The 24,938-nt window shown below is 36.3% G+C and overlaps 1 protein-coding gene across 1 annotated transcript in view; it reads right to left on the bottom strand.

Moving 5' to 3' along the window:
• The window catches only part of Il1rapl2 (interleukin 1 receptor accessory protein like 2), a 690,466-nt gene that overhangs the window by 27,687 nt on the left and 637,841 nt on the right, over positions 1 to 24,938 (bottom strand). Inside the window, exon 7 of the mRNA XM_052170310.1 lies at positions 1,467 to 1,612. Within this exon, the coding sequence (XP_052026270.1) occupies positions 1,467 to 1,612 (146 nt within the window). The remainder of the gene's footprint in view (positions 1 to 1,466; positions 1,613 to 24,938) is intronic.

Below are 24,938 nucleotides of genomic sequence, written 5' to 3'. Positions count from 1 at the left end.
GACAAAAGATAACTTAGAGTATTTACAATAGCTCTTCTTATATGGCAATTTCTTCTTAAATTATGTTACATTTTATTTTGGAATTTAAAAAGTAACTTTGTTTTTAATCAGTTAACATAATGTCTAACATTTCAACTAAGCAATATAACACATAATAAAGTGAAATGCAGAGAAAATATGGAATGCTAGTATATCCAAATTTTATGTACCATTTTGAATTACAAATGTCACCAGACTTTATTTCATGTACTCATTTCCTTATGATATTAAAGGCTTTTTGTTTTTGTTGGTATGCTCAGCAAGCAAAATATTTCTCCTTAAAAAAGACAACAGTTTTCTTTATTGTTTCTATTTACATTTTTAGCTTTTGGACAGTTTTGTTCAATTCCTTCACCTGTTTGATTGCGTTTTCCTGTATTTCTTTAAAGGATTTATTTGTTTCTTCTTTAATGGCTTTTACCTGTTACCTGTGTTTTCCCATATTTCTTCAAGGGAGTTCTTTATATCCTCCTTAAAGGCCTCTATCATCTTCAAGAGAAGGGATTTTAGATCCTTACCTTGCTTTTCATGCATGTTAGGGTGTTCAGGGCTTGTTGTGGTGGGAGAACTTTGGGGTGACCTTAGCCAAAACACCCAACATTGGAGAAAGGGAACTCGAAGAATTCACCTCCAGTAAATAGACAGGGCCTCAAGAGGAGGGATGGGGTTACTAACCCACAGTCATAATTCCTGACCCCGAATTGTTCCTGTCTAAAAGAACTACAGGGACAAAAATGGAGAAGAGACTGAGGGAAGGAAGTCCAGTGAGCAACCAAAATTGGGATCCATTTCAAGGGGAGGCCCCAAGACCTGACACTGTTACTGAGGCTATGGTGTGCTTACAGAGAGAAGCCTAGCATGGCTGTCCTCTGAGAGGCCCAACAAGCAGCTGACTGAGACAGATGCAAATACTTAGAACCAGCCACTGGGCTGAAGTTGGTGACCTGCGTGGTTGAAATAGGTAAAGGCTAGAAGAAGCTGAGGAAGAATGATACACTATAGGAAGACCAGCAGCCTTAACTAACATGGACCCCTGAGATCTCTCAGACACTGAGCCACTAACCAGGCAGCACACACCAGCTTGTCTGAGGCCCCCAACAAATATACTGCAGAGGACTGCCTGGTCTGGCATCAGTAAGAGATGCTCCTAATCCTTGAGAGACTTGAGGCCCCAGGGAATAGGGAGACCTGGTGCTGGTTGGGGTAGCATCCCTCGGAGACTAAGGGGAGGAGAAATGGGAGGGGGGACCAGAAAGTGGTAATGGCAGAACTGTAAAAAAAATAAAAGTAATAAAAAAAATCATTCAAATAATAATAAAAAAAATAGTTAAAAGAAGTTTTTATTAAATACAAAGTGTGTTCAGAAAACATATTTAGTGGCTATCGGTACTTAGTAAAGGCATAGTTGTTTTTATGAAAAAGAATACCCTTTTTCCGCAGTAGAACACTGGCATGTTTCCGTCCATTTCTGTTCTCCACGTGGCAGGTATAATTAGCCAAGTCAGCTTCTACCACTGAGTCAAAGATAAGTGTCAACTCAACTTCTTTTTCTCCAAGATGCTCTTTGAGGAGCCTGAAAGAAAGACAGTAGACATGGGTGTGTTGGTTTGAAAGAGGCAGAAAGCAGTCATACAAATTCTACAAGATGTTAAACCAGCATGCCTGCCTCTGGACTCTACTGGATACAGTGCTGTGGTCAGAGGCATGCAAGTATATCACCTCCAGTAAGAAACCAGAAAAGAAGTAAGGAACAGAAAAGAAAGTAAAGTCAGACATGGGGAATTTACTCATCAAAAAAGGAAGCAACAACATGTTACTGGGCCTGTAAATAGAGTGTATATGATTTGTGTGAAAACAAGGCAATATTGGTTTTAATGTTCTAAATGGAGCTTAAGAAAACTAGTTGGATCTTTACAGACTGACACAATGAAAAAAACAATCTGTACAAGCAAAGGTTTTATGTTAGAAGTTAGGTTTTATAAAGGATAAAGAAGGGAATATTAAAAAATGATGGGCATAGGCACCGGAGTGATGGCTTAGCAGTTAAGAGCATTGATTGTTCTTCCAGATGACTCAGGTTCAATTCCTAGCACCCACATATTAGCTCGCAACTATCTGTAACTCCAGTTCCAGAGGATCTGGCACTCATACAGACATACATGCAGGACAAATGCCAAATGTACATTAAATAAATAAATAAATAAATAAATAAATAAATAACTAAATAAATAAATAAAATTAACTAATTAAAAATGGTGAGCATAAACCTGGGAGTAGTGGCACATGTCTTTCTTTCTTTCTTTCTTTTTTTTTTTTTCCCCCGAGACAGGGTTTCTCTGTATAGCCCTGGCTGTCCTGGAACTCACTCTGTAGACAAGGCTGGCCTTGAACTCAGAAATCCACCTGCCTCTGCCTCCCAAGTGCTGGGATTAAAGGTGTGTGCCACCACTGTCCGGCTCAGTCCTCTCTCCTTCCCCTCTTGTCCTCTTCTCCTCTCTACCGGACCCCACTCTCAAACCTCCACTCTCACCTTTCCCCTCCACTGCCCAAGCACAGGCTCTAGACTTTATTAACCAGTTAAAATCGAGAAAAGGTTCACCTGAGATCACCTGAGTACAAGATGGACTGCTCATTGTGGGCAATCCCTCTTGAGAAAAAGAATCCGCATGTCTTTCATCCCAGCACTTTCGAGGCAGAGGCAAGTGGATCTTTGAGAGGTTGAAGCCATCCTGGTCTACAAAGTGAGTACTAGGCCAGCCCGGGCTACACAGACAAACCCTGTCTTGAAAACTACTAAACTAAAGCAATAATTAAAACAAAAGCAACCAACCAGATAAACAAGCAAGCAAGCAAACGCATGGTGAACACATGTATATAAACCAAAGGTGCTTAGTGACTTTTGATCTCCAAGTACAAGAAAAACTCCCATTTCCCCCCTTGCTTGTTATCTAATACAGTACTTGGCCCTGTCCAAAACCTGACTGTCTATCCACCCCATGGACCGAATATTTATAAAGCTTGCTCCCATCTTGTTCTTCTACATCTACTCATGGAAGAAACCTTGTTCTCAGTGACATTTTCTCCTAGACTCACTGTTTTCATTCTGGAGCAAATTGCAAGGGGCCTTGGGTAGCCAGAAAGAGAAGAGCTGCATTACGAGCATTGGTTCCTGTTTCTTCAAAGAGTGAGAGTCTTAACATTATCTAGCTATTTTCTCATTAAAAACATTTCTGCTTCCTCATGCTTTTGACCAAAAAGAGCAAATTAAAATGGTAGAAAATGGTCGTTAAGTTCTGGGGTATCTAGTTAAATATAGATGTATATTGGTAACCATAAAATACTTTATATGGAAAATTAGGGGGTGGAAAAAGTAATTTTTATCTTCTTTATGTATATACGATCATGAATACAGAAAAGGCTTTTCTGATTGACTAGCACAAAGTCAAGCTGAGGACTTATGAAATCATTTATCAACTGGCACTACACTTCAACTCATCTAACTCTTAAACTGGAAAGAATACATACTCTACTGACAATGAAATTGGAATAGTAAAATGAGTTCAAATAAGTGATCTGAAAAATAAAAACAAACACTATCACATTTAAAGAAACATTATTAAGTATAAATTTTTTTTTATCTGAAGATAGAATTTTTTTTCAGATTTTGGTTCATCCCAAATGATTTTAATTATGTTTTATTACCTTTTAATATTAGTTTGGTTTACACATTTCATAGTTCTTCCTTGGGAGATGGAAAAGCTTTAAGTTGGCAAAAGAGAGCTGCTAGAATATGGGAATTCCTTGAACTGATATGAAGCCTAAAGTAAGTACTACACATTTTAAAAATTAACTCTGAGTCGCACAGTGGTGGCACATGCCTTTAATCCCAGCACTTGGGAAGCAGAGGCAGGCAGATTTCTGAGTTCGAGGCCAGCCTGATCTACAGAGTGAGTTCCAGGACAGCCAGGGTTATACAGAGAAACCCTATCTCGAAAAAACCATAAAAATAAATTAAAAATAAAAATAGAAAAAAAAATTAACCCTGTTTCTGTTTTTCTCGGTTATCCAAGACTTGGTAATCTGTGCATATAATTCAAGAGAGTCTTCTATGACCGTTTACATGTGTGTATCTTTAAGATCACATGTTACTATTTGTCTTTATGTTAATGGCATTACTGACAGCCTGAAGCTAGAATTTGTCATCTAACCCCTCCTCTCAGCATACAGTTGTGGATTTATGTTGTTTACAATTTACATTGACTTCTGTTCTTCTTGTTTTCTCCCTTCCCTTGGTAAATCCCACTGTATTCAACTGTGTTAGCATCATGAAAAACCGCTGTGGAAGAAGCTCTAGTAGTTGCAGAAGCCTCAGAGGCGCCACAAATTTCATTTGATTTAAAGTATCACATGGAAGGCAGTCGCAGTCTGCCAGGCATGGGGCAGAAAGCTGATCCTGTTCCATGCCACAGAGCGTTTCCCTCCTCATCTCTAATGCAGTTTCCAAAAACAGATCTCCACAGGCTGCAGAAAGAATTTGGAGTGAGGATTGAAAAATGATCCTTCTTCATTCTATTAATATATATGAGGTGTCTTAATTATCAGCTCTTAAAAATCTAGAGGTGATTTGCTTTTTTGGAATTAAGCAGGAGGCTAGTGTTTATGTCTGTAATTCAGTCTGCAGAGTAGTCAAACTTTCCTACCAAAAACCGATATATGAAAATCCATCAATGATGCTTTTTCAATGCCGAATAAGTACCTAGCTCTGGGCTAAAGACTTAATATAAGAGAAATATAAACATTCTAAGACCCAAACCTGATGCATTAAATTCTAAAAATTAAAGGAGAAAGCAAAATCTCTGCAATTGAAAAATTACAGGATAGATGAGGTCAAGAAGTATTCCTGCCCCAATTGTGATGACTATAGAATTTCAAAGCACCCAACGTAAATTAGCTTTAAAAATAGACTTGACACAGTAGCTAGGCCAAAGGAAAAAGATATTGTTTTCCAGGCAAAGATAGTGGTGACTATTTGTAGAATGTGTGAAAGCTAGACACAAAAGAGACTGGTTTTATGATTGATAGAGGTTAGAGGTGAGGACACTCTAGGATGTAGTTCAAATAACCTGAGAAGTACTTCATTCTAATGATAAAATACAGAAATACTAAGAGTCATATGAAGTTAAATTTATTTTTAATGGTTTATTTTAGGTATAAATTATCACCAAAAATGTTCAAAAATTGATAAGTTTGGACAAATCTCTTTATCCATTGGAATTTTGGCTGGTAGAATGTGTTCTAATGTTGTTGTTCTTGTTGTTGCTGTAATGATAAAAAACAACAGCTTTGGGAGATGGAGCTAGTTTATTTAATTTAACTTTCAAATCACAGTAGATCATTGAGGGAAGTCAGGGAAGAAATTCAAGGCAGGAATCTAGAGGCAGGACCTCTTCTCTGCCTTCTCCATGGCTCATACTCAGTTAATGTTCTTATACATTTCAGGCTATCTGCTTAGGCCTAGCCACTCACAGTGGGCCGAGCCCTCCCATATCAGTCGAAAAAAATCACAGACCAGATGGCCACAGGCCAATCAGATCTGCACAATCGATTAAGATTTCTTTTTTCTATCTGGCTTTAGGATGCATCAAGTAGAATAAAGATTAACTACCAGAAGTAGCCACTCTTGGGCATATGCCCAGAGGATTCCCCAGCAAGTAATAAGAACACGTACTGTACTATGTTCATAGCAGCCCTATTTATAATAACCAGAAGCTGGAAAGAACCCAGATGTCCCTCAACAGAGGAATGGATACAGAAAATGTGGTATATTTACACTATGGAATACTACTCAGCTATTAAAAACAATGAATTCATGAAATTCCTAGGCAAGTGGGTGGAACTGAAGAAGAAGAAAAAGTTTTAAGAGAGTGGCTATGGTAATGGCTTGGCCAGTTGAGTACTTGCTGCATAAGCATAAAGACCCAAGTTTATCTCCCTAGCAATGGCAAACCAGTAAACACAAATGACAGAAGCATACGTCTGTAATCCTAGGGCTAGGAAATGTGTCCATTGGAGGGTTAGCCCTTAGAGTCTTAGGACAAGTATTGTGCTGAATTAGTTAATTCCAAGTTCAGTGGAAAACAATATCTAAAAAGAAAAATAATAACAACATGTGTGGGCACTTTGCTTACAGGACATAGAGAAATAATTTTGAACTTGCTAGGTATCTGTTCCTGTATTTACTTACTTTTATACTGTTGTATATTGCTGTGCATGCATCTGTGGGGGGAAAATAACATCAATGGTCTTCCCTGGCATCAGACACTGCATACTATAATACTGATATTCAAGGCAATATTTACCCACTGTGAAATAATTTTATAGATGCTTACAGAAGTAACCAAACAATTTCTTGATTAGATTTTTGGTCTGATCCCCATGTGATCATGACACATGACTAACAAAGCCATAGACCCTAAGGAAGAACATATGATTGGTTTATCTAAACTTATGTTGACAAACTCCATTATAAATATTTGTTACATCCATAGATTTCTATTTCTTTCAACTGCTAAAGGAAGCTTTTTTTTTTTTTCAAAGAGTTACTGGTTAATGAAGAGAATAAGGCGTTGTGTGTGCTCAGCCATAAATAGAACATCTATGATAGCTCCCAAAGTCTCAGAGAACATCATAGGACAGTTATGGTAGAAAGATGTAAGGGCTGAAGGATAGGGTAGGAGAGATGTAAAATATTCTTTCTTTGAACATGACATGGCTGTTGCACACATCGAATTAGAGAATCTGTGATTATCAGTGCAAGACCTGCATAAGAACAAAACAGTTAAAACTTTCCTCATTGGGTAGGGAAGGTATAACAATGACCCATCCCTAACTTAGGAGCAAATAGCAAATGATGGATGCTGGGAGAATGTGAGTCACTTTTCTTTGGCGACGGTGGTCACTGGTAGGTTGCCCATGACACATTGGATCATTCCATGTACCTGAGCATATAGATAGCAATAATTGGATTCAGTGGGTTATAAAAAAAAGAAAGATGTGAAGTTGGTACAGAGATGGTAGATATGCTGAGAGGGATGGGGGGACATAGAAGAAGAGTATGGGGTAGATATGACCAAGATACATTATATTCATGTATGAAATTTGAAAAACAAATTCCAGAAGCAATTAATAAGGATATTTGACATCACTCTCTGGCCCCAACATAGGCACACTGACATAGATACACAACTATAAACAGACATGTTGTGCATATACACACATACATACACTTCCTCCATGAAGATAAAGATAGTGTTACTAGACAGAATTTGGTAATTGTGCCACACACAAATACACACACACACACACACACACACACACACACACACACACACACACACACACGCGCGCATGCGCACACACACATACACAAACATATACACATGGTGCGAGTGAGTGAGATGGAATGAGAGAGAAATACAGAGATAGTAAAACATGAAAATTACCAGCTTTTCTTAGATCTATTGGATAATTGGACTCCTTCTCCCAATATCAATGATTTTAGCATACTCAGATCAGAAGCCTAGGAGCTGAGGCAATACTAGTAAGACCATTTAAAGTACAAATAATGCACTATACACATGCATCAAAACATCTCATCAATATAAACTTTATAGTTTGTGTATCAGCTAAAACTAATTGAAAATTTAAATTGCATTTATGCATTTGGGCCCACTACCCTGAGCCTAAGAGTTAAAAATTTATACATACTGTCTGTTATAGGCAGACTCCACACTTTGTAAGTTTTGCCTTCAGGGGCAATACTTGTTTTCAAGGTAAAGTTCAGGTATCTATCCTTCAAGCTTCTGGCAAGTGGAAAAGGAAATGCTCATTTAAAAAAATTATCCCAGAGCACTCTGTTCATCTTCTTCTTCTTCTTTTTTTGATACCCATCCTAAAACAAACTAGTTTCTCATATTAAAAAGTAAAAGGATATACCAAAACATAACAATTTCCTGGGCATAAAAGAACCACTCCACTCTGGTTTTCTTGTTTCACCCAAATGGAGATGACAATGAGAATCACTTAGGAAGGTAAAAGTCTATGGGCACAGGGTCATTTGAAGCCTGAGACACATCATATAATTTTCTTATGGTTACCATCCTATTAGACCAGAAAATAGAAATGTGAAATTTTCTAAGATACTAGAAGTCCCTGTAAATTACTATGCTGTTATTTGTGTATACTTGATTATAAATGTATAAAATAAAATGACATATTTCAAAGAAAAGATAAACTGGAATAATGTGAAATAATCCATCAAAACCAGAGAAATCAGAATGGGTAGAAGACAAAGAAACAGAAGAAGAGTAACAAATAGGAAGTGATACAAATATGATAGATATTTAAAGACCTATAGCAATAATCACTGTAAATATACGTGATCTATTTGTATAATTTCAAAACATACCAACAAGGTAGTTAAAAAGGATGAGGCCTAAAATGGATAGTTTCTCCAAGAAATTGGCTAAAAATATAAAGAAAGAGACAGACTAAAAGGATGCAGAAAAGCCTACAATGTTAAAATCAAGATGCTATAATACAAAAATGACTTTAAAGCAAAAAGAATAAATAGGTATATATCATGGGGAAGGAGGTCTTTCCAAAACCATACATGAAAACCTTTAACATATATGCATTTGACAAACTCACAAAATATATAAGGCAAAAACTGATGGTACTACAAAGCTTAACAATTGAACTCAGTATTAGAATATAAGACTTCAATAGGAGTTTACCACCAGTTAAAAGATTCAGTGGTTAGAAAACCAGTAAGGATATAGTTGAAATGACCAGCCTCAACATCCAACAAAATGAAACATACAAGAGTATAATTCCTATTTTTCTCAAGTTTACATAAATCACTCACCAAACAAAACAACTAAGTGAACTACTTGGCAAATATAGCATAAAAATAATGTAAATTACATTCTTGGAGCATGTCTTAGAGTTTTACTGCTATGAACAGACACTATGACCAAGACAAGTCTTCAACATTTAATTGGAGTGGCTTATAGTTCTAGAGGTTCAGAGGTTCAGAGGTTCAGGCCATTATGATCAAGGTGGGAGCAGGCCAGTATCAAAGTGGGCATGATGCAGGCAGAACTGAGAGTTCTATATTTTCATCTGAAGGCTGCTAGCAGAATACTGGCTTCCAGGCAGCTAGGATGAGGGTCTTAAAGCCCACACCCACAGTGACACACCTACTCCAACAGGGCCACACCTCCACTGGGTCAAGCATATTTAAACCATGACATTCTGCTCCCTGGTACCATAGGCTTGTTCAAACACATGAGTCTATGGGGGGGGGGGCATATCTAGCCATAGCATAATAAAAAAGTACATTTAGTCCAACTTCAAAAGTCCCCATACTCTATAGCAGTCTCAACAAAGTTAAAAGTCCAAAGTTGAAAGTCTCTTCTGACATCCAGCCAATAGCTTACTATAATCCCTGAATGAAGACAGGAAACCAACTGGGCATACTCCAAACTTTCCACGTCTAATGTCAAAGCAATCTTCAGATCTCCAACTCTTTTTGCATCTTTGTTGACTGCAACAAATTTCTTTTCCTGGGATGGTTCCACTCCCTGTTACCAGCTTTCCTCAGAAGATATCCTATGGCTCTGGCATCTCAAAATCTTGGGGTCTCCAAGGCAGCTTCAATGTTACAACTTCTTATTTCAATGTTTGGGATCCACACAAGATCTTCTAAGCTCCTTCAAAGGGCTGGCATCACTTCTCCAGCTCTGCCTTCTGTAGCGCTCTAAGCTCAGTTTGGTCCACTTCACTGCTGCTGTTCTTGGTGGTCATCCTATGGTACTGTGATTTCCTATACATTGGGGTCTTCTGCTGCAACTAGGCTTCACCAATAACCTTTTATAGGCTCTCTTCATGGTGACAAGCCCCAACTTCTTTGCATGATTTCTGCAGTCCTGGGTCATGAACTGTAACTGAAGCTGTCCCTTTACCAATGTTCTTCCTTGGTCTCTCACAGTGCCAAGCCTCAACTCTGCTCTTCATGAACACTTCAGGCAGTCAAATCTAGAACCACTCTTACATGTTACTAACAACAGCTTCAGCACAAGGTACAACCTTGACTACCTCTGGAACACATCTTATTTGTGTTTTCAGAAAACACTTGCTAGAAGATTTCACCTCAGTTATGTTGAACTCATCTTAATCACCACTATTTTCTCAGCTCCAGCTAACAAGCATTAATCATGCCGGTAATATCCTTCTCTTGACTCTAAAGCCAGAGCCACATGGCTGAATCTGTGGAGTTCTGCTGCTTGTAGGAGTTGGAACATGGTCCCCTTATTCTATTACATTATCACTAGCTTTCTGTTTTCCAACTCCTTAATTGCCTAAACTTGACTACTCTGTATATTGACCTTGAGCTCAGAGATCTGCATGTCTGTCTCTGGGATTAAAAGCCTGTACTGCCATGCCTGGATTTAAGCTTTGCTTCACCTAGAACTTGCTCTGTCTTGGGCTGGCCTTGAACTCAGAGATCTGCTTGGCTTTAGTTCCTAGGATTAAAGCTGTGTACCAGCATGCCTGGATCTGAATTTAGCTCGGTAGGATCTCGTCCTGAGGTCACCACTCCCTTAATTCAAAATAATCTCCTTGAACACAGGATTCAGCTCCATTTCACTTCCAGGTGCCCATTTACTACTGGAACTATATATTTTAATCCTTTCCTTTCTCTGCTTGCTATGCTTACTCAAAATGATCTTTATGAGATTTAACCAGAGAACAAAGTCTATGATGGTCATTACTGAGACTTCCTTTGTCAACTCAAGAAATCTGAGTCTCTTCACCTTAGCCTCAGGCATACATGTTAGACAAGGGCAAGAAGCAGCCACATTCTTCACCAAAATACCACAAAAAAAGTTTCTAGGCCACATATTGAAATCTTCACAGAAACCACTTGAGCCAGGTCTACACAATTCAAATCGCCCAGTAACAAAATTTTACATATTCCTACTAGGATAGCCCATTAAGCCCCATTTAAATCATTCCACTGCTTTCCAAACCCAAAGTCCCCAGTTCCACATTTTTCCAAGCAAAAGCCCCACCAGGCCTATCATAGCAATACCCCAGTCCCTGGTACCAACTTCTGTCTTAGTCAGTTTTATTGCTGTGAACAGATGCCATGACAAAGGCAAGTCTTATAAAGGACATTGGTCCTATAAGGTTTACAGGTTCAGAGGTTCAGTCTATTATCATCAAGGTGGGAGCAGGGGAACATCTAGGCAGGCACGATGCAGGCAGAGCTGAGAGATCTACGTCTTCATCTGAAGGCTGCCTGGAGAAGACTGGCTTCCAGGCAGCTAAGATGAGGATCTTAAAGCCCACACCCACAGTGACACACCTACTCCAACAAGGCCACGCCTCCTAATAGTGCCACTCCCTCCGCCAAACATATATAAACCATGACAGGGTACAATAAAATTTACTTGGAAATCAACAACAGACAGATACATACCTACAAATATCTAACCAAAATATTTGGAGATTAAGAAACACCTTTCTGGGAAGATTAATCTTCAGAGATGAGCTCCATTATGAGTTGTCGAATACTGAGTGGAGTTTCCTGGAAACATATACATGTGGCAATGCTAAACTGACTCTGGAAATGGTATTTATATAGTGATTATATATGTATATGGGGGTGAGGGTGGGGCTGGGGGGTGGGTGACTGTGGTGGGTTTTTATGTGTATGTAAACAACAGAGCAATTTAAACAATTTAAAATACGTTAAAATTAAAATATAATTAGAATGTGAGATCTAGTAAAAAAGTGATTATAAAGAAATATATAACAGCAAATGCATACATTAGAAAGGAAAAATCTAAAATCAACCAATGACTCTATCTTAAGAAATTAAAAAAGAAAAAATATGAATGCAAAGGTTCTAGAACAAAATTAATTATAAAAAATTATACAGTCTAAATATAAAAATATGTAAAATATATCTAAATGAAAATATGAATAGAAAAAAAAACAGGAAATAAGCAAAATCCAATATGTTTCTTTGGGAAATTTTCATAATGATTGATAAGCCTCCACTTAGAGTAACAATTATAAGAAACTCACAAAATATTTAATTACAGAATTGATAGGGAAGAAGCCTAGTTTCTGATACGATGTTCATTAAATGATAATGAATAGGGATAACAAAGTACTATGCACATAATAATTATCAGTAAATGAAAATTCTTTCAAAGATACAGTATGCCATTAACTCATAAAAGCAGGCACAGATACTTGAATAGGTCAACATCTACTAAAGTAATGGAATCCATAATAACTGTCCAAAACAGAAGCGCTTCCCCAAGATCAGATGCACTCACCATGTTTTACGTATAAAGAAGAAATTATGCTAACATTATGAGGCTTTTCAGTAAATACAAAAGCAAGTGTATATTAATACATTCTTCAAAATCATCAGTACCCTAATTCTAAAGACTTTATAAGAAATGAAAATTGCACTTAATATCTTTCATTGAGTGGATACAAAAAAATTCATCAAATGATTGAACATGTTTGCATTTAAAGTCTTCATGTGTATACATAAAAGGTACATAGAACTTTTAGGTCATTGGAATAAGCTGAGCCTGGAAGCAAAGCAAATGAAACCAGACTTGAAGCTCTAGGGCTCTAGAAAATATTGATCGACCTAGCCAGGCATGAAATGACTATAATTCTTGCACGTGGAGACTAAGGCAGGAGAATCAGGGGTTCAAGGCCAGCTTCAGCTACATAGCAAGTTTAAGAACAGCCCAATCTACATGAAACCCTGTCTCAAAGACTGGGCTTACTCTACGAAGCTAGCTTGGACAGATTGAAGTCTTTGTGGCCCCTCTTGTGATTCTGATTTCTCCTGCTTCTTATAGTCATACCAAAATATTACAAATTATACATTTTATATCTTTGATTAATATTTTGTTGATATTGCAATGATTGATATAGAAAAGTTCCTATCCTCGAAGATACTTGAAGTGTCAGGGTGGGTGGATACCTGGGGTGTAGGGGCTACCCCTTCAGAGGATAATGGAAGGGGGTGAGGGAAGGATTGTGGGAGGTGTGACTGGTAGTGGTCAATGAGTGGGATGTAAAGTAAATAAGGAAACAATTAAATTTATTTAAAAAAATAAATTTATCCTGAGCTTCAAAAAAATCTATAGATTACAAAGGGTGAATCCCAAGGTAGACTATGAGCTTTAGCTTATAATATTGTTTAATAGTGTTTTATCAGTCATAACAAATACCCTTTACTAATGCAAGATTGTGATAATAGAACAGGATGGGAAAAGGTATAGAGGCATATATATGAGTTCTTCATACTTCCTGCTATTCATTTTTACTGTAACTTTTCACAAACATTTGCTGACATATCTGCTCACTTCATAAAACATAATATATAGCTATCAAAATATGCCTAATAACTAATTTACCTTTGTCTTTCTAAAATGTTTCATAGACAAAAGTGATGGGATACAATAGCAACTCCAGCAGTTGGGAGACAGAAGCAGGAGGACTGGAAGGTATAGCTGGCCTGAGCTACAGAAGAGATATTTAAGTACCAAACCAAACCAATACTCAAAACATCCCAGTTTTATGGAACAGCCAGCACTGTTGTACCTTAAGTCAATCATAGAAAATTATTTAGAAGCTTTTAAAAATATAAGGAAATAAATTAATAATTTCATAATAAACTCAGAGTCTTAATCTTACATGAGATGTACAAATTCTCTACAAAAATAATAAAATGATTCAATAAATGACCAAAATAATCCTGAAAAAGTTCAGGCATGCATATATGTGGCATTATTTGGCCTTACACTTTTATCATTAGTACTTAGCACAGTGCCAGTGACACCATGAGAACCTGGTTAAACTACAGTGAATAAATGGGATATTATGTCTTTTGTTTTTAAGGTACAATACGACGGGACAACACAGAAAACCTCAAAATGCATATAAGTAATTAAAAGAAGCCAATATGGAAAAGACATGTGTTGTATGATGTGAAAACAAGCTAAACAGAAGATTAAAAAGAAAGGCTACCTACTGTGAGATTCCAACTGTACAAAGTTTGAGAAAAGGCAACTAATTATTTGCAGTGTAAAGATCTCCATACTCCTGATTTGGAAGGAGAGAGATAAAAATATGGTGCAAAGAAGCTTCTTAGGCTAATGAAAGTATTCTGCACAGTACTGTAATTGCAGATAACACACCCTTTTACATTTTTTGAAATATGTGAAATGAAATGTACCAGGAATACATGCTGTTGTATACTGGAGAATTTATGTGATAAGGATATGTCAAAGTTAACAAATGTATGACTATGGAACTGATTATGAGACAAGGGTAAAGTAGAACTCTGCTTTTCATTTTGTTCTGTAAATTAAGTCCTTAAATTAAAACTCTGAATGTATGTGTATAATGCTAGTAAGATATTATATGAATTTTATTTGCTACAATCAGTGACATTAAACATTAAAACTCCATATACCTAGACTTGTGATGAGCAACACTGTTTCACAGTATTTTTCACTCTCATTGAGTTCCCTTAAGAATATTTAACTATAGAAATGAATGGAAAGGACAAAACTAAATAATAAAAACCATGACCTTCCTCTATCTGTGGGTTCTATACCTACAGATTAAGCCAAAGGTTTAAAATATTTGCAAATAATAATCCCAGTCTCAAATATGTAAGATTTTTATTGTGATCCTTCTATGATTCATGCAGTATAGCAACCTTTTATAGAGCATTTACATTATACTGGGTATTATAAATAATTTGGGGTGATTTTAGGAATCAGGAAATGATTGCTGCGTGATCTCTCTTATATGTAGAAATTTTTAATGTATATAAATCTTTTGCCTGCCTCTGTGCATCTACACCATGTGCAAGCAGTGTCTGTGGAGGCCAGAACAGGGAGTCTCTGGAACTGGGGTTGCACATGGTTGTTACCCTCCACGTGGGTGTTGGGAGGTGAACCTCAGTTGTCTTGAAGAGTAACAAGTGCTGCTCTTAACTACTGAACCATCTCTTCAGGTCCTGTGTAGTATATTTTGTAGTTGATTCCATAGAGCTTGAGAGAAAAATAATGATTATCAGATTTGGGGGAAACTCAGGACATGTTGACCAAGCAGTATTAAGTTACATACATAATTGTGATAGGTGTAAGTAGTTTCAGTATGTTACTATAGAAGAAGGTGATTGTAGATAACAATAAGGATACACTTCAAAGCGTAGAAGAATGGTTGTTGAAAATTTTCATCATTAAAAAATGATAAATACTTAAGGAGATATGTTTATTAAATTGATTTATATATTCCATATACCTGTATTGAATCATATCTAAACCATCAATATGTATAAAATTTATTATTTTTCTTGAAATAAATTCAAAATATATGAGAAATATGTAGGATATATACATATAACTATCCAATTTTATATAAGATACTATAGTATCTATAAAATTTTGCTGTCTTTCACGGGTCTAGGAGACAATAGCACTTGGAAACTGTATGAAGGCTGTGTTTTATTGGGGAAAATTCCAAACTACTTTTAAGTTTCTTCCAGTAGCAGTGGTGCTCTTAGTCATTTACTGAAATGTTGCATTGCTGCCAGTGAGTCCATTGTATGTTTGCTTTATTGCATGCCCATATCATGAACTCCGTTACTCCAATAGTGCTATAATGTCCAGAGAGGAAAGATTTGGGACCAGTAGAATAGATTAAGTAGGTAAAAGCACTTGTCACAAAAACTGATGACTTGAGCTCAATCCCTTTAACCCATACAAAAATCCTGATGCAGTGGTACACATCTCTAATCTCTGCCCTTTCCAGTGAGATGGGAAGCAGAGACAGGAAAATCATTTAGAAGCTGGCAGGCTCACTAGTCTGGAATATGCAGCATGACAAAACCAAGCAAGACCCTATATCAACAAGATGGGAGGAGAGATTTTGCTCCTAACAATTGTCCTTGGACCTACACACTCAGGCTATGTCATGCTCCTATGCACAAATAATTAGCTATGCGCTTGTGATTGTGTGGTTGAGTAGGAACTGCAGTTCAACAATACTGCCCAGTACAACAAGTTATCATACTATTTATCACCAGTCTGGCAAAAGATCAATATTCAGAGTTTGAAGTAGGTTCTACTTAAAGCTGTGTCAGTTTTTTATTATTTTTGTTGTTGTTGTTGTTATTTTGAAATCATAGTCTGAAGCATGATAAACTTGGGACTCTGAATTTATAAGTAAGCAATAAGGTGAGTCTGGTAACTGTACTTTTCCCGTACATGTCTGCTCTCTGCTTACCTAAAGATCAAAACCTAAAAGAAGCACTCTGGAAGGGAATGGCAACAAGACATTAGATAAAGGACATAGATGCAATGAAATATTAGCAAAGTATTGGTTAATCGAATTGGACAGGGCTGGGGATTAAGGCTAACTGAATTTTCTGTACACCTGGGATTTAAGTAGAAAACTGTGTTGGTTTCTTAATTGAGGTAAATAGTACTATAATGTCTAAATCCAATTTTCATTCACTGTAAATACTCCCTTCAACCAAATTGAGTCCTTCTTTGATGTCTTAGTATCATGCAGAGTGTCTGGGTTATTATACTGAATTATTAGCAATCATTGTCCAGGGATGATGACTGAGAATATGAAAGATAGGAGGTATGCTTTTTTAAAAAAAACCTTTTAATTGAATAAATCTCTCTTTTGATGTGATATGTTCCCTACCCCCCCCCATTAAAACCTTGTTAGTCCAAGACCAGCATCAAGTCTGTAGTTTGACAAGACTTGATTTACTGACTCAATACATTGAGGAGAGGTAGTCCAGCAGCTGCCGACTGATCTTTGATTTGAAAAAGTATAACATTAAGATTTTAAAATTCTGAGGAGGTCATAGGGAAGGATTGGTAATTGCTGGGATGGTTTCTGGGGTGGGATAAGAGAAGGGGGAATTAACTTGGTATTGCATTTTGTCAGGAGGTGAGGGCGGCTTAACTATTGGATATCCTTAATAGTAAATGTTGATAACAAAGCCGATCTGGGCATCATTGGTAGGGAAGCAGTAATCACTCAAGGGAGGACGGGTCCTTATGGCATTTTACAACTGCTCCATGACCCTGGGAGAGCCAGTGTTTTCTGTTAACTTTGCAGCTGGCTTTATCTGTCTGTCCTCCCGCCCTGATTAATGGCAGGACTGCTTAGTCTCACTCCATATGGACTTTCACTCTTTCAGTCCCGGGAAAGTTTAGTCTCTCTGCAGCCCATATGTGGAGTGCTCCAAAATATTCTGGACAGAGGATTCTTGAGAGACAAGATTTTATGAGTTCAATCTAGCCGAATTGTACTTGTAAACGGCTGAAGGGAAGCTCTTACCTTAGTCTCTAAACTTTTGTTTCTTTCGTTGCCAAGCAAGGATAATGCTGTTTAGTTCAGCTGACTGCCATGGGACTCCAAATGTGATTTAGAATGTCAAATGGTTTTACAATGTTCTGAATTTTACAAAATGGGAAATCGTATTGTTGTTATTGATATCATACATTCTGGTCCAAGACTAAATAGGGTTGAGGCCAGGGTATCTAAAGTACACTCAGTAAATGATGAGAAATTAAACAATATGTCTCAGATGGATTTTAAATATTTTATGTATGTATCAATGCTAAAACTCAATGTGAAAATGTGAATAGTGAATGCCATTCCTCCTTCAAAAAATGATATTTCAGAGAAATGGCAGTTTTCATGTTAATGGCAATTAAGGCTGACCTGGTCTAAAACCATGCTGCCTATAAAAGTTTTATTTTACTATCGAAGTTTTTGTATGATTTATAAAATGTGCTTTCTACATATAGCACTATTAGGATTTTTCAGTTTATTTAAATCAAAGGAAGTGGATTGATTGATGTTTCTGCTGCTGGTAGCTGGGCAGACTGTGAGTGAAGTAAAGAGACTATATTTGAAGCCTAACTCTGGGAAGATCAAGCATATGTGGAGTGCTTAAAGATACTGAAATAATGTGTGTGAAGTTGCCAGAACAGAATCTGTCATTTTACTCTGGGACTCTAATTAGTTCCTCTACATAGGCATCAGTGACATAAAGACATTTAGGTAAATGAATACATCTATGACCCTGTTCCTCTAAGGGGACAACTACTTGTAACATAGCCAGCATAATCTGTGCAGGTATATACACTGATATCTACACAGTATGTGATTGCCTTACAGAATTCTCAGAGTACATTCCTTCCATTTAGTGACACGTAATTGTTTTATAGCAGAAAAATACACACTGCTATTGTTTTGTCAGAAAGGTTTCCTTTTAAACCTTGCATATGCTTTTTTTTATATGTGGGGAAACGTATGTCCCAGAGCATTTTGGAGGTCAGAAGACAACTTGTGGATGTCACTGTTCTCTTTTTATCACATGGGCCTATATAGTCAGGTTTGGCAATAAGTACCATCTCACTGATCCAGAAGTGTGTATTCATAATAGGTTATTTGGCAGCTTCTCAATAGTTACTTTAAGAATGAAATAATTTATATCTATTTTCTCTTCTGATAAAGTATCACATTCATTCATCCATAGAGATCATGTTAACATCCAGGCATGACATGAAGGACAGAAGGAACTAAAAGCAAGAGGGAAAAAAAATCAATGCTCAAAGTAAATGTAGCCTTTCAAGAACTGAGTGGAAATGAAATTATTTGCATTTTTAAGAAGTGTTTCTGATAAACCTGAAGAAAGATTGAATATGTGTTTGGAGGCCAACAATGACAAAAATTTTGCTAAATTGTTTTAGAGTATTGCCCAAGGACAACACATTTTTAATTGATAGAGCAATTTGTTGAGTGAGATTTATACTAGAAAATCATTCTCTATTGGAATAAATAAATTGTGAAATTCATCCAGGCTCTTTAGCCAATTAGATACAACTTGCATCCCTGTAGGAATTCTTGAAGCCTTTTCTTTTTAAAAAAAATAAGATTGGGTCAATGTTATCTGGAGTTTTTACTACTAATGTGGAATATATACCTCAGTAGCAAATTATAATATATATATATATATATTGAGTTTTTGAGTCTTGAATATTAACTTAAAGAAATTCATGTACACACACACAACTAAAGGAGACTTTCTAAGATGCTCACCCTTAAAGGCTAGTTCTTCCTCTGTGAACTCTTTATTTTTACTTTGAAAAAAAAGTTTTCGTTCAGCTTTATCAGGCTCAGAAATTATAAAGGCCCTCACAGTAGGAGCCCCAATTGATTCTTCTTCTAATGATTATTTGAATTATCTGAAAAGACATGGTGAAGTTTGTCGGAGATTTCTTGGAATCGTTTCGTATCGTAGAAAATCTAATGAACCCTACAGGGCACACATGAAAATCTTATCACTTCTACAAATTACATCTTACGTGGCCAGTAGAAGAGTTTTGGTGTAATTGTTTGGAACAGGCTGGCAAGTGGGATTAGATACTTCATTGTGGATTCAGATTTTCTTGTGGATCAGTTTTGATTTTAGCAATCCCAGAGACATGGAAGGGCTACACCTATCCTTTCTTTAAGTGAAATTATAGGGAATATGTACAAATCAGGAGGCGTTAGGAAGCCTCAGAAGTGAAAATGACCCAGAAAGCAAGCAAAAAGAATCCTGAAACCTTGGCCAGGGTTTGTATTCAAATATTGGACAAGCCACTGGATAATTGCTATGTTCAGAGGTTGTACTTCCTGAAGATCAAGGAACAATATATCATTGATCACCCTGTGCCAGTAAATATCAGAGTATTTTCTCTAGTTCGCTTATTTTATTTTATTTGCTTTTAAAATGGTTTTAATTAAAACTTAACTGTATTACTTTCATCCTCCAATTCTTCCCTCTAGGCCTTTCCCCCAGGTATCTTCACCATCCTGAATCGTAAGCCTTCCACTTCTTTGAGAAAGATGTTACAAGTTGCAATACATATTCATAGGCCAAAGCTGCCTCCAGGCCCAGGAAATAAGAGTCTAGGCAGGAGGGCTGCTTCTTCATTTGTCAATTGCCAGATGACTCCTTACTTACATTTTCTGTTTTATTTACTTTACAATGAACTTTAAGAAGTTTAATAAATACTAATTGAAATATTAATGGGGTTTCATACACCAGCTCTATACACATAAATAACACACTGACCAGATAGAATAACCTTTCCTTTTCCCCTTCCTAATCTCTAGTAATCATTCTTATACTTCCAGGCAATGCACTGTTGCAAGAACTACAACACAATTAAAACTTGAGCCAATTAGAATGCTCTTAACATAATCTATATGTTTGTTGTCTCTCTTTCAAAGTTTAGATATTAAGAATACCAAATATATTAGTATACAATTAGATACTTAGAATTTGCTTTAGTCATGAAGGCCTTCCTCTCATGAATAGACTTAGTGCTTTTATCAAAGAGATGTATGAATGCTACTTTGCCCCTTCTGCTATGTGAAGATACACTGAGGAATTTGTGAAGAACAGGACCTTACCAGGCACCAAATCTGATGGTTCCTTGATCTCACCTTTCCTAACCTTCATGATGATGACACATATTTCTGTTGCTTATAAATTGCACACTCTAAAATAGTTTATTATGATAATCTGAAGAAAGAAAGACAACCCTGGAGGAAAACATGTATCCAGAAATCAGGTTTGCTTATAGAAATGCCTGTAAGAGAAATCCTCTAATTAAGACCTTAACATTTTGTATTTAGAGGTATGCCCTTTGGAGAAAATCTGTGAATCATAGGAGAACTCAGATCATCCCTGGGTTCTAGTAATTATATCATTATCATTTTTTGTTAAACTGTGTTATTTGTCCCAAACTGCTATGCTCTGTTAAAAAAAAAATCTTTCAAGGACATTGACTTTGGAGGCTAGAAGACAGGGTCCAGTAATTAATTTCTATGTTAGCATAAATGTCCATAGCCCGAAGGAATGCTGGAACACACACAAGCTCCTAAATAAATCACAGATCACACAATTAATACTGCAAAATGGCTGACCATGTGTTTATGTTGGCCAGGAATTCCTGCCTCTTCGTTTTTTTATTTCTCTAAAGGTGTCTCTATTTAGCTAGTGGGTTTTGTAAAATTTTCAAAACAAACACTCTGCAACTTTCCACTACTGCAAGTAAGTTATGTATTTCTACCTTAAAAAAAACTGTTAGTGTGGGGGAGGGTTGTGAGAAACTAAAGGAAGAAAATTCAACCAAATCAAATAAACAATAGCATTTTGCAAGACCCTAATGGCTGACTCATTTAGCACCTAATATAGTGGCTCTGGCTCTGGCTCTGGCTTCACTTCATGTTTGCATGCTTTGTCTTCTACCAGCTCTAGAGAACAGCAGTTTTTCGTTTTAAAATGGTGTAACTACATGTCAATGTAACTGGGTATCTGCCTTAAAAGTTAATCCTGAAGGAAGAAAGGTCAGCTAAAGCTAAGGGAATCTGAATTGAAAAATGGATATTAGTTAAAGCATATGATTGATTTTAATTCATGTTCTAATAAATATAGAAACAGAAGATATTAATAAAAATGGGAGAAAATTGGTTAAGATTAATAAGAATTATCTGTAACATATTTATAATTTTTCTGCCCAAAAGTTTTGAGAAATATTAAGCTTGTTTGCCAAACAAATAAATCTTATTTTCTAGAAGAGCCCAAAGTTTTCTAGCACTTAGATGTGATAGACATTTGAGGAAATAAGAATGCTAATACTGTATTTTCCTAATAAATATTTCAATATTAAAAATTTTCCTAAGGCCAACAGCGATGGACAGGCCAAATTGGATGGGGGAAAGCCTACAAAGCCTCAGGCCAGTACAAAACACTTTAGACACTCTGAATAAAGTTGGGAGCAGGAGAGGTGCTCTTCCCCAGGGAATCACAAATCGGTTGTCCAGTGTCAAATCGTCAGACTTGAGAATATACACACAAGTAACATCACAAGCATCATAAGCAGGTTATATTTTGGAAGACATTTGCATACATATACAATAATAATTAATGAGAAAAGAGGGCATGGATTTGAAGGAGAGCAAGAAGGCTTAGAAGGAGGAAAGGGGAGGGAGAAATATTGGAATTAGATCCCCTTCCCTAAAAAGAGATGGCAAAAAAATGTGGAGTTTCCCACCATTAATTCAGGCATGTAGAAGGCAGAAGCAGGTAGAGTTCTGTGAGTTCAACACAGCCTGAACTGTATAGAAAAACTGTTAAAAGCAAAGATGGTGGCTCCCTTATCTTTAGGAAAATAATTTTGGATAATAGATTTAGATCTCAGAACATAGAAAAATTACTTACAATTGCAATAGCTCTATAGTAACTGTGCACAGATGGGGTTCATGGGCCTGTCCAACTATAGCCAGCTTTTGCTGTTGTTGTTGTTTGTTTGGTGTTTTTTTGAGACAGGGTTTCCCTGTGTAACAGCCTTGGCTGTTCTGGAACTCTCTTTTAGACCAGGCTGTCCTAGACCTCACAGACATATGCCTGCCTCTACCTCTGGAGTGCTGGATTAAAGGTATGTGCTACCACTGCCCAGCTATGACCTGGTTTTGACTAGAACCATTACCACCACCACCACAACAACAACCAACAAATCAACCTTCACAGCAGCACTGAACTTTCTCACGAAGATATTTTAAGGGATAGTGAGACCATAGTAGGATGCCAAACACACACTGGCAGAAACTATGACAGATTTTGGTTCAAATATTGGAATGTGCTTGTCATTTGTGGAATCATCTCCAGCTATCTGTATGATTAGCAACTGTGAGTCCATTTATTCTTTTCCCAAAATTTCATTTGTTTGTTGCATATTACTTTTAATTGTGAGTCAAAACTAGAAAACCCAAAGTAAAGGAGGTATTAAATTCAAACTACTATTTATTTTAAAATATATAAATACATGGGTATTTTAACAATATAATCAATACCAATAATTATATACCATATACACTTTTGTACATTATCTGGTTTATTTCTTGTTTAAACCTGTTTTGAAGCACAATTTATATGCTCTTATCATTTCTGTATTTATCTGTGTGTCCTTAAAAAATAATCCCAGCCTGTGTGTAGAACCAGAGTGGTCTCTAACAATAAGCCTAGGTCCTAGCATTTGCATCAGAGCTAAACTACTCTGCAAATTAGGAAGACATTCTTAGCCTTCATGCCTTTGCATTCATTGATTCAATGAATGTGTTCAATTAAATTATCTCATTAACAAGATACCATATTGAAAAATACCAAATGAGTATTACATATGAAGATGAACTATTAAATTTGCCATAAGTTGCACTGAGATGTCATTTAAAATATTTGAAAATTAAGTGAAAATATAAATGTACACTTTATATGTGATTTGCCTACTCCATATCCAGATATTTAGCTCAGCAAAAAGGAAGTAGAGCTGCATATGGACATCTGTATATTAATGTTCATATCATCTTTACTGATTCCAAATTAGACACAACTCAAATGCAAACAACAGATAAGTGGACTGCCAAATTTTAATGATATCTCCACATAGCAGTACTCATTGATATTAAAAGAAAGAGCTATTTATGTACATAACCCATGCCTAATTGACTTGTCAAATGAAATAATCCAAACACACACTGTATCTGCTATATTGTTCTGTTTATATAAAAACCACAAAATGTGGACTGATTTATAGTGACAAGAAGATTAGTGTTGTGGAAAGGATTTCAAAGGGGTACCAGGAAACAAGAGGTTATAACTTATTTATGGCAAGTGTTTTGCAAGCACATGCATTCATCAATCAGCTTGTATGGATTGTAAACCTTAAATTGTATGTTGTTTATTGCCTGTCAATTATAGCCCAATAAAACTGTTTACTTTTAAAACTCCACTCAGTTATATCCTAGAAAGGAGAGGTAATTACTTTGGGCTGATATAATTACTATTCTTGCTGAAGAAAACAAGCTCAGAGATTTTGGATAATACAAACGCAATTAGGAACTAAGTAGGTACAAATATATTTAACACATGTACTTTTGAAGAACAGTTTCTTTCTCAGAAAAAAAGCGAATAGTGGTACACACAAAGGTAGATATAGTGATAATAATTTTAAATTTGACTATTATAAAATGTCTTAAAGTAAGTTCAATTATATATGCTGCAAATAAATCAGTGAACTTCACTAATATAATTAAACTAACAGAAAACTTCAAGTTCAAGGACTGTAGATGTATGAATCACTGTTTTCTGTAAGAACAATGCAGTGCCAGGCTACCAACAGAATCAAAATGAAAAGCATTGTAGAGGAAACAGAGTTCGTTGGGTAGGGAAAAGGGGCAGCTATGAGAGGAGTTAGGGGAAAGAATAAGTAGGATGAAAACACACTGTAGATAATTCTCAAAGAGCTGATAAAAATGAAACCTAGAAAAATACATAATGAAAATAGCTTTTTCAAAAAGCCTGTTGTAGTAGTCCATGACTGAAGGTATTAGCACCAGGGAGGATCAGGAATTCAATGCTAGCCTTAGCTATATAATATCATACCTCAAAATACTCTCCAAATGGTTTTATTGAGATAAAATTCACATACAAGATGATTTTCCCATTGGAGATCTATATTTCATCATTTTATAATGTTTAATACAAGCAACCATGATTTGATTCTAAAACATTTATTTATTTATTTATTTATTTATTTATTTATTTATTTATTTGTTTGTTTATATTGATGTTTTGCTGGCATGTATGCCTATGTGAAGGTGCTGGATAACCTGAGATTAGAGCCACAGATATTTGGTTGCTG

This window comes from Apodemus sylvaticus, chromosome X, assembly GCF_947179515.1.
Source record: "Apodemus sylvaticus chromosome X, mApoSyl1.1, whole genome shotgun sequence".
NCBI lineage: Eukaryota > Metazoa > Chordata > Mammalia > Rodentia > Muridae > Apodemus > Apodemus sylvaticus.
This window is presented reverse-complemented; position numbering and strand designations above follow the sequence as displayed.